The sequence below is a fragment of the Diadema setosum genome, chromosome 2, assembly GCF_964275005.1.
Source record: "Diadema setosum chromosome 2, eeDiaSeto1, whole genome shotgun sequence".
Lineage (NCBI taxonomy): Eukaryota > Metazoa > Echinodermata > Echinoidea > Diadematoida > Diadematidae > Diadema > Diadema setosum.
In genome coordinates this window covers 15568628-15580344 of record NC_092686.1, presented here as the reverse complement: position 1 = coordinate 15580344, position 11717 = coordinate 15568628, and the positions used below count along the sequence as shown (strand labels likewise).

Here is an 11717-nt window from a genome sequence, read left to right as displayed (position 1 = left end):
AAGTTCACAATCCCCCCCCCCAAAAAAAAAAGGCACAAACCAAACAATGAAACACAAAATTAAAAATAGTGGGCTCTCTTTGGCAAATCAGCAGGTACAGTAATGTTATAGCATTCAAATATTTGCAAATATTTGCCCACGTTCAGGGCATGCATTTAGATGTATATACACTGTATATATATATATATATATATATATATATATATATATACACACACACAGAATTATATATGTAAATATATACAAGGCTTGATATTAGCAGTGGCAAGAAATATAGCCACCAGAAATATATGTCTGGCCACAACTTTTAAAAAACAAAAACCAACAATAAATTTGTAGATAAAAAAGGTATTTGAAGTAAAAACATCTATATACTGTTACACATGTACACACATTTCATATGTCTATATATATTTATATCTCTATATGTGTGTGTGTGTGTGTGTGTGTGTGTGAGGGTGTGTGTTACTTTATGTGGGTGCGTGTAAGAGTGCAAGAAGTTTTAGATTGTGTCTGGCTATCAAGCATCAAAGCACTATGCAACACTGGACCGGTCAGGGTTATGCTGCACAAACCTATCCGATAGTATCACTCCATACACAGAGATACAGAATGGACAAACTGAGCTGAGACTTTGACATGACATGACATTTAATCATACACACGTTTTTCAAACATGGTCTCATCAAAAATATTTCATGAAACAACTGATTTTCCTTCTTTGGCTTCCATTGCTATTCACTAAGAGTCCTAACTCAGAATTCTACATCTAAGGTGGATATGAACTCATTCGAGTGAAACTACATTGTACATGTAGCAAACATTAAGCATGCAATACACTGAACAGACTGTGGTGTGAAAATTAAGGTAGCGTGTTAAACACCAAACAAGTAACTGGAAATTATGTTTTGACGACAATCACCTCCACTTTGAGGCTGAAGGTGTTCTTGTTTTCCATTTTACACACTGCTTTAAACATGTAATCAAGAATACAGCACTGAAGTTTTATGTATCAAAAATAGTTCATGTACGTGTAAAATTGTGCTATGAAACCTCCCTGTATAACATCATGAAAATGATCACATTCAAATGATTCTTCATGTCAGATCTAGCATATATCTGAATGTAAATGACCCTCTGTGTATCCCATATGCATGATGTTTGTGTGCATTATGTGCATGTGTGACACAAAGCCAGGAAATGAATGACATACTTGTATATAATCAAGTCTTGAATATGACTGCTATCTCAAAGTTTGCATAAATCCCAAAACAAAACATTTTGAACACATGCATCACTTACAATATGTATGTGCGCAGGGCTCAACATTGGCAGTGGCCCTGGGTCTCTTCAGATTGATGGTGGGCCACCAAATTTCCCAAAAGATTATCTTCTGGTGGCCCTATCGTTCAACTTACATTCAAGATAAATTGCTTCCTTTCCTTTTTAATTTAGGGCCAATACATGTTTTTGGTTGTTGTTGTTGTTGTTGTTGTTGTTTTGTCCGAACCACCAAAATTCAATGTTAGTGACTTTCGATCTGTGATGGTACAAGCCACCAGAGAAAAAAAGTAAGTGTTGAGCCCTGGTGTATGAATATACATGTACCATATACCTGTGTATGTGTGTGGTGTGGGTGTGTTTGTCCAGTTTACACTATGAAATGTTGTATCCTCTTGTAGATTGAGATAAATCAGCACGATATATCACAAAATCAGCAATAAATGCATATGATGTTAATACTTGGCATTTCTAGGCTCAAGACACCACCATAATTTACTTCATGTGGCATTTGACAACACATCATTCAGATGATTTTGGAAATCACGACATCGATTGCTTGGTTGGTATATGAAGTTGGTTTATGAGAATAACACTAGAGGAGCAAAAATCTTTTTCTCTGTCACGGTACGGCAGAGATGGGGCCAATCCTCCATCTAGTGGTGGTCATCATGGTGGCTGGTCACACAGGAACTACAGACGCAGGAGTCGTGGATGCGGACGTTGGCCTCACGCCTGACCATGTGCGTGGCATCGCCGTGACCAGCGTGCGGCCGGCAGCTGAACTCCACGGTGTCGGTGTGGTAAGTGGAGGGCTGGCAGTCTTCGGGGCACTGCGGCCACTGGGACACGGAGGCGCAGCCACCCATGTTGGGGAACGGATCCAGGATGGTGGATAGGACTGGCTGGCAGGCTGGCAACAGAAACGAACGAAGGCACACAGTCACAAGGTGACTCAAACTCAATGGTGATATTAGTTGTTCTTCTTCTATTTTACCTGCCTTTTTCAATCTAGAAGATTCTGGTAGAATGATAGCGTGTGTTTGTGTGTGTGTGTATGTGTGTGTGTGTGTGCGTGGGTGTATGTGAGAGTGTGAAGTAGTAGGAGTTTGTGGGCCTTTGAGTGCCATAAATACAAATTCACAAAGTGAATCTTTTCCTCTTGTTTTATGTTCTCTTACGTTGGTGTCTCCAAAAGAGAAATTAAAGCAAAACGATCAAAACAAACTTTCAAAAACCCTCCAAAGATTTATAGAGAATAGAGAAGGTTTCCGCAGAATCTCTTGACACGGCTGCATTCACACCAATGAATGGACAGATAATGAAGATGAATGCCATCACTCCACTATCTTCCCTTAACCACAAACACCTAAAAAGCCCCCACTCCCTCGACATGACAACACACACCACATGGGTGCATAGATCATTCCAAGTCAGGAGAAAATTACATGTAAAACTTCAGATAGAGCCTATGCTGTCTTATAAAATGCAGCCTTTTGATTGCCCTCTGATCATTTTACATGTCCAGCAATGGTCAGCACTTACAGCAGTTCATGCAGGGCCTGAACTCCCTGGTAACCTCAGAGTCACAGAGCATGTGGCGGTCCTGGATACCCTGGCCACAGACACCAATATCCACTGACCGGCAGGTGGACCATTCCTCCCACATACAGTTATCCATCAAGCCCTCGGTATTCACAGCACCTACAAGAGGTAGTCAGAACATCACAAAGATTTGCACATACGAGAGTGAAGACTCAAAGGACCGTATTCACAAGGGTGATTTAAATCAAAACCATGGTTTAAATTTAGTCCATAGACTATCAGTACGTGTGAAATGGGCGTACCTTTCATGTACATGTATCAATTCGCAGGCATTATTGGATGTCTGTTGGCGTACACAACCTGTCACATGCAATTACATAGAGAAAATATGTATAACCCATGGACTAAATCTAAACTACTTGGTGAATACTGGCCATTCAATTTACTAAGTGGCATGTAGGCTCATAAACTTTGAGTTTCTGTAAAATGAATTCACAAAACTGCTGTTTACCTGTTAATGCTTAACACTCATGCTCTTGCTGACAACCTGTTTGCACACGCCAATGCCATTTGACAGCAGCAGGGTTGATTATTTGTGATAACGGACTTAGGCGTTACTTCATAATTTTGCACTAAGATAGACATTGGCCATGTAAACTATATTCATGTAGTTGTCAACATTTTTCTCCATGCCACCTGTGAATCTTGTTACCAAATCCAGCACATTTTCCCCTTGTCCTCTTCTGTGAGAGTAATCTCATGACATGGTTTGTGTTTGTGTCTGTACGTGCCCTTGATTGCCAGTAACTGTACTGTGATGAGCACAGCAGACACCTGATTGGAGAAGGCAAAATGTCTACACAGAAACTAATCTGTGGGACCACATACCTGGCTGCATTCCATTGTTGCAGGTCACACGAACAGGAATATCAGCTCTGACACTATCTCCCTCAGGGTTTCTGCTAGGAATCACCTAAAGGAGACAGACAGAGGATCATGGTAACTCCTAGTTAAAGCCAAAAACACTAAGTTTCAATAAATCAGTTTTAAACTTTGTAAGAGGCTTTTGACTTGACTTTTGACTTGTGGGTTGCATTGCAGGAATTATTCTGTGAGGTCATCTGTGTTACAATGATTTTTTCTTTCTCAGAACAATACTCCAGTCCATAACTCATTTCAAAATGTTGTGGAGAATTTACTTTAAAAAATGAAATAATCTATTCTGTTAGAGTGTCATGAAACCCACTCTTAGTCATCACTGCATAAGACAGATATCAAAGGAATTCTTTTCTGTTCTCTTGAGTTCATCATTCTCCTACAGACATTGGCATCATGCAGACACCCACCCTGATCTCAAGAAGATCATTGTAGAAGGTCTCACGCGGGTCGAGGCAAGGCTCTGGGACGTACTCCATGGCATTACGCAGAATGACCTGGTTGATGTCGAAAACGGAGCCTTGCATGTACAGCTGATTGGTGTCTGTAAGCTTCTGTAGGTTGGCCCCTGAGGGTGGATTACCACATCAAAAACACAAAGAATTATGCATGATCTCCTTAGCATTTTGGGAAATGCATGAACACTTCCTCTAACCAGCTTATCTGGTTATTTTTTTTTTCTCTGGGCAGAAACAAAGGGAAAGATTTTCATTTCCTAGGGCATTAATACTGCACAATGAACAATAGCACCAAAAACAATGCAATACAGTGACGTCTAACAAATATCAACTATCGAATCCGCAGTCCTAGTGATTTTGACATCCTAACTAGTTAGGTAATTAAGTATCATATGAAAAAGCAGCACTACACACATGCCTACAATTATGTATCTGCAGTTCTTAACAACACAGTGATCAAAACATGATGGATGCATAAACGCCAGCTCCAACACAGTCAGTCAAAATATTCAAGATACAGCTAAACTGATTATCTGACATAAAAGTTCAGAATGGGAATATCACATGGGGTGCTGATCTTTAATACTGATTCCCAACACAAGCATTTTTTTTTCACACCACTTTAAAGTCCCTGAGATTGCAATAAAAACTGAATGACAGGAAATGCATGCATTTGGTTCACATGAGATAAATTTCCAAACATGACTATTTCTGACCAATCCTAAAATAATGTTCAACAGAAGTTGCCTCTTAAGCTGTTGATGACAAGGTTATTTTGCTACAACACATATAATATTTCCCATAGACATCTGCCCAAGTACACTCAGGACTAGTCTTCAACGGGTTAAGGGTCGGTTAGGTCTTTGCTCACTGACGGCAGTGTTGTACCATGAATACACACAATTCAATTGCGAAGCAAGTTCATGAAGCATTTACAGAGTTCATTTATAATGGTGATGCTAGAGAAAGCTCATCTTTGTGTCGCACTTACTCAGTTGTGGCACCTGGCAGGTATGCCCGCATCCGTTACTGCAGCACAGTTGGGTGTCAGGGCAGCTGTCATGATCGACGCACATCTCAGCACACATACCAAACATTCCACTGGGGACCTCTGGACATTCATCTGGTGAAATTATTATACATGTATATGTATTTAATTTTTTAAAAACATTATAACCAAGATAATGAAGAAAATAAACTCTAAAGATAGCATGTGTTAATAGCTGGAGCATAAACACACAATGCTACAAAAGTTATATGAAGTAAGATATAGAAAGCTTATCTGTTATCAGTTTCTGGCTCATTTGCTTTCTAGATCACTCAATGCTTCACCCTGATACTTCAGTAATGTGTTGTAAAGTCATATTTGTGTGGGGTTTTTTTCTACCAGTGTGGTGTATATCTATCTAGTCTTGCGCTGATAATTCATAAACACATGGAGCCAACAATAAAAACGGATATGGTTGTAGATTCAGAACTTACAACAAAAGTCTTCTTAGACTGCAGGATGTTTTACAACATCCCTTTAATGAAAGGCATCCGAGGATACATTTATTAAGGACCAATGAATTTGTGCCTTACAAGTTATATTGCAAGAGCTTTTGAGGGAGTGAAATGAGGAAACCTTATATCATCAAACAAGAATGACAAAATACACCATATTTCTTTTCCAAGTAGAATAAAATGCCTAAAACATGACAAATATGAATAAGACTATGTGGTCAATGACCATTTACCAAATTACCTGGACAAAGTAATAATATGTCTCATCCAAATACTGTATACAATGAATATTTTGCTAGGTTTTTATTTTCACGAGTAAGGTGCTATTCGCGAATCTTAAGACATGCAAAATATTGACTCTGATCTCTATATGAACATGACGTGCACATAAACCTTCATTCTCTGTTCAATACTGTACTCCATGATCGCGAATTTAACCACTCGCGAAATCGACAGAAAGTCCTGATTCGCAAACATTTTGACTCACTAAATATATGGTGTACATACATTAAATTTGAACACTGAACATGATGAAATTTCATCATGAAATAAAACTTGTACCAGAGATACAAAATATTTTCTGCCCAAAAAAAAAAATGAAGATTAGGAATTTTTTTAATGTGATCATGAATGAGTGTGTACTCACAGAGAGACTCATCCGCCTTGTTGATCCTCAGTGACCCCACTTCCGGTTCGTTGATGTAAAACGTGACGATCTCGTCCTGCTGGAACCTCTGGACGAGGGTTGTCATGTTGATGGGGAGAACGGAGGAGTCCCCGAGGCACACCTCCTGGGGGCGGAAGACGACGGGCATGTACGGTGCCACACCCTGGCTCATAGCAATGTTGATGTGAAGGCGACGCAGGGGCATGACTGTATGGGACATGGAGAGACACAGACATTAAATCTTGTGCATGAGGAATGCGCCAAAGTCCATAAAACACTTCAAAGGAACACAAAAGTATTCCCTCTCGACTGCCTGAAGTGAGAAGTTAAGTCCATTCACTTTGATGTTACAGGTCATGCACAAGGCACACATCTCAGCCATTAAAACTTAGATATATAAACTTCTAATCATATCTGCACTGAAAGCGGTCATTGAATCATCAGCACAAAACGAAACTAAAGATCTTATACTGATTTATAGCACGGTGATAATCTCATTGTAGTTTGAGAGAGATGGAATATTCCAGATTTTCGAGATTTTACAAGAGAGTAGCAATGGCCACAATCCTAAAGGCAAATTAATTCTCAAATAATGCAAAGACATCATTCCCTAATACCTTCCGCACTGATGCATACATACAAAAATATTTTAAAAGGTAATTATTTCGGCAACAATCAAAGGTGAAAAGGATCTCCATAGAAATACAACAATCTCTTTTAATCAATACAACTTCAAACTGATTTGCCGGTTCAAAGAATATTTTTTCTGCTGAATTTATTTTTATCAAAAGAAAAAGAGAAGATCTTAGCACAAGCAAATGGGATACTCTTGAATATGGCAAGCACTTCATCACCTTAGCTAACATGTAATCTGTATTTGTAAGTGAAAACGGTCTGTCCTGTGTATATGAGAAATGTAAAAATTGTGGAATTAATTCTTTTAATCATCCATACAGTTTCAATGCAACCGTCATTGCTTGCTTGATTTTATAGCTCTATTCAAAGATTCAGCCAACTTGCCTTGTCCGTAGAGGAGCCTGCTGGCTGTGGAAGGAATGCCATAATCTACTGTGATCTTGGTCCTTCCGAGCAGTGGCTTGAATGGCGTGAAGCGGGCGGTGGCCAGGGCACGGACGACCATGTCCACGGGACCGGCCAGGCACAGGTAGGTCGGGATACCCTCCTGCTGACCCATGTGGTCGGAGTAGATTCGCAGACCATCGGGAATCTTCATGGTGACCAGTCCGTGTTCCGCATACACCTTCACGTGCAGAATGCCTGCAGGTTACAAGGCAAGAAACAACTTACTTCTTTGAGTCAAATTCATTATGCATTCAAGTTAACCTGATTTCTTTTTTTTTTATTAATAATAATAGAGGTTACATGATTAAATAGAAAAATTATATAATAAAAAGAATAGTAACTATTATAATAATTATTACTTCTACTACTACTACTATTACTATTCATTCAGCCAAATGAAAATGACAATAACAGTTACATGTACATAATAACAGTTACATGTACATAATGTACAATCACATGGACTCAGCACAATTGATGAATACCACAAATAGTATGAACAGGGAAGGAACATATGGGCTAGGGCTCACAAAAGTAATTATTTTACTATTGCCCATAGGCATGTGAGCCCTCATGCAATGCAGTCCCGTACTCATTCACAAACTAGAAAAGCAGACCTCCGCCAAGCATGCAGCTCATTTCCACCACTGATCTTGTTCTTCCATAGAGATATCAGTGATTTTCACCCATACGTACTTATATAGCATTCTGTGCTGAAAGTCGCCAGATTTCCCAATATAGAAGCCTTTGTTACGTCATAAACCCTCAGTTGCACGGCGCGCCTTGCACCAGCAGAAACTAGAGCGTGCACTTTAGTGCGCGCAGGCAAACCTCAAATACGCGCAGCCTGAACTCCCAAGTTCATTGACTCTACCTGCCGAAATATCAAAAATCCTTCATAAATTCCCCCGAAATTCTCAGATCATTACCAAAAGTTAATCGTTTGTTACTTGTGTCTTTCTCAACCTTTCCTGCAAGTTTCATCCCAATCCGTTGACTACTTTTTGAGTTATTTTGCACACGGACAAACTAACTAACTAACTACATGTAACTAACGAACAAACAAACCAACGGTAACAAAAAAATAACCTCCTCCCTTGGCGGAGGTAATAAGGAATAAATACAGCTGTGTCTGGCTTACCAACAAGATTGAAAGAGGAAAACATCTTGAAGAATATGACAATTGTAAATCAGCCATATTGAGCTAATATAAGGCAGGGCAATGTGAAAACATGCAAACCTTGGGTAATTTCTTCATTGACAGGCAGCATCAGGTTGAGAGGATTGTCTACAGAACCCTGAACCATGAAAATGGTCTCCTCCACAGTTTCAAGCTGGAATTCCGGATGCAATGCCGTAACGTCGATGCAGTCACGCGTGGTGTTGAGTACCCACACAGTCATGCGGTCACCTAGCGTCTGCATACCATTCTCGTACATATCAATCTGTCAAACAAAGGAGTACAAAGACCACCGTATTCACCTGCCATGTTCATTAAATGCACCTCACTCTTCACACTGTGGCCAGATTCTTACTGAACTATACTGTGGCTCGGTGGTTAAGATCAAAGTCTCTTGATAGTCTTGAGGGTCCTTGGTTCAAGTCCACTGGCAGCAATGCCTTGGGACATAACCTTAGAAACCCTAACCTAGGGCCTGGTCTGAAAAGTTGTATCATGAATCAAAGAAAAACGACTAACAATCAAAACAAAAGATGAACTGATTTGTGCATTGCCATGCTGATCTTGATAGTTTTTGGACTTTCTTTGTGTCTGTGTCTGTGTCCATGGTCACACACAAGAATGATCGACTTTTGCTTTGAGTTGCAAATATATATCCAATTTTAAAACCCACTATTTCTGGGTGTGTCAGAATAAGCCTTAAAGGGATGGTATGGTATTGGTTGAGATGAGGATTCAGCTTTTAACTTTTTGCAAGACATTTAGAAACCACTTTATGAAATGTTATAGAGCATACAATTCTAGAGGAATTCAAAGTTCATTTGATGAAAATCGGTATTGAAATGGCTGAGATATCCAAAAACAAAGTATTACAAAGCAATCCTAATAAAACGTGGGTCCCTTTTTTCATTAGTATTGCTTTGTTTTGGATATCGCAGCCATATTTCAAAACCAATTGTCACCAAATACACTTTGAATTCCTCTTATAATTATATGCTCTTTCATGTTTCATAAGAGGTTTTTTGTTATCCTCCCCACCCCCCCCCCAAAAAAAAGTTGGAAACTTAAGGCAGCATTTCAACTGAAACTATATCATCCCTAAGAGTGCAGTACCACTCACCTGGACTGCAATGCGGCACTCGTCCTGGACACCTTCCCTGATGGTGACGTTGACACGTTGCAGGTGTTCATTACACTCCTCTATCGTGCTGCACACGACCGAGTCCAGTCCAGATGACACAAACTTTGCAGTGGCCAGCTGTGAGAGTGAAGGCATAATGTAGGGCTTGACATTAAACTTCCAAAAAGATTATCATTTGGTTCCCCAATCAGGAAACTAAGATTACAGTGAACAAAACCATTTTGAGGCCCTTATAATCTACTATTACTAATTCAAAATGGCAGGCTCCAATCATATAAAATATAATTGTACAACATTACTACACACAATATACAGAGATGCAATGGATTTCTTTGTTTGCTTTTTTCTATTTCTGGCTGCTGCAATTTATCTTCCGGCCACCAAATTTCAAAAATACAATTTTAGTAGCCCAAATGGGCCATCGGAGAAAAAAGTTTGTGTGAAGCCCTTTATAATATCAACAAATGATATTCCTGGTCAACATTTCACATCATCTTCCTTTATTGTGGTCATAACACACAATTAGGACAGCCAAAACTGTTTACTTCAGGGCTTTGAAACTGCAATAAGGCAATGGAGAAAATAACTTTTCTTTTCAAACTAGTTCCTGTAATTGGTAAGTTGACTTCTGTTACTTCACTGATAGTTTGTTGCAAGGCAACCACAGGAAACTCACTTAAAACATCACCAGAAAAACTCCATGCCAGATTGCACCTTTCTGATATTTTGCAAAATTTTGAGCAAAGATAGTGAGTGTAAAAGCTAACCACAGAAATATTGTGACATTTAATCATATGAGTTTTGGTATTTCTGGATTGGGGGAGTTAATGTGTGCTCTTTGAAACGGTGATCCTATCTATCTTCCGCTTGTCAATACAGGTTTATACTGCACTGCAAAGACTGTAATTGTACCAGTACCTCCCCCCTCTCTCTCCCCAGCTCATAAAGTACAAATGACTCTCTTTTGATCTCCGAAATGGAAGAGAGAAGCAATTGCACACATGTACTACTAACAAAAAACGTTTTGATGTTGCATGCAACACAAACTTTGTGATTTTTTTTTTGCTCAAGTACAAATGGTAGAATCAAAATATTGTCATTTTAAATATTGTGATGTTACTATTAAGTGTGCCAAAAGAAGCTTTTATATTCCCTTGCAAGGATATCATGATGTGGTCAAGATTTCAGGAGGCTTCCTGCAGAATCAGCAAGACTTGGCAGCTCTGCTGGTGGTAGTTCTACTCTACTCTTTTTTTTTTTTTTTTAGTCCTGTTTCATTGCATTGTCTTGTTAACTTTATCTGAGGCATCGTATCTGGTAGAGACCTTGGCATGTAATTGTCAACATTGCATAATGATGATACCACCTTTTGTTTACAAAGCGTTTTAGCTGTTGCTGCTCTTCTTTGTTTTGCATTTGTATGTTCTTTTTTTTTGTTTGTTTGCTTTTTTTAAGTACCGTTCCATTACACCCAGTGCTCAGGCATGCTCATACATGAATAACATGTTCTCTGTTTTACACAAAGCACTCACAATTTTCTATCAAATACCAACACAGGCTATAATTCATACACATCAGAGAATAAACAAACAATCAAACAAGCAAACAAAACACATTCACACTGATCTTCATTTTGTAAAATGTCAAAGGTATGGATAACGTGTGAAGGGAGAGATTGGTGAGAGCTCTCACAGAAGGTTCAGTGACGGTCAGGTTCATGCGGAAGCTCCTTCCAAACTTGTACTTGAGAGACCTCAGGTGGAGAGTGTCAATGGTCACAGCGCGAGCCTGGGGATCCATGTAGGTAAACAGGTTACTGACGGAAAGAAGAGTACAAATTTATTTAAAGTTGTTAGGATTGGGTAGTGAATTTCTCCTTTTATTATTATATATATATATATATATATATATATATATATATAT

At 39.1% G+C, this 11717-nt stretch overlaps 1 protein-coding gene across 1 annotated transcript in view; it reads right to left on the bottom strand.

Annotated features, from left to right (window-relative positions):
• Window positions 1-685: 685 nt before the first annotated feature.
• LOC140242819 (uncharacterized) overlaps window positions 686-11717 on the bottom strand; it is a 34671-nt gene continuing 23639 nt past the window's right edge. The window contains exons 10-19 of the mRNA XM_072322574.1: window positions 11487-11610; window positions 9774-9911; window positions 8714-8918; window positions 7411-7668; window positions 6370-6597; window positions 5212-5343; window positions 4173-4330; window positions 3715-3799; window positions 2827-2985; window positions 686-2194 (exon numbers count right to left, since the gene is read on the bottom strand). Coding sequence (XP_072178675.1) covers window positions 1938-2194; window positions 2827-2985; window positions 3715-3799; window positions 4173-4330; window positions 5212-5343; window positions 6370-6597; window positions 7411-7668; window positions 8714-8918; window positions 9774-9911; window positions 11487-11610 — 1744 coding nt within the window. The 3' untranslated portion in view covers window positions 686-1937. The remainder of the gene's footprint in view (window positions 2195-2826; window positions 2986-3714; window positions 3800-4172; window positions 4331-5211; window positions 5344-6369; window positions 6598-7410; window positions 7669-8713; window positions 8919-9773; window positions 9912-11486; window positions 11611-11717) is intronic.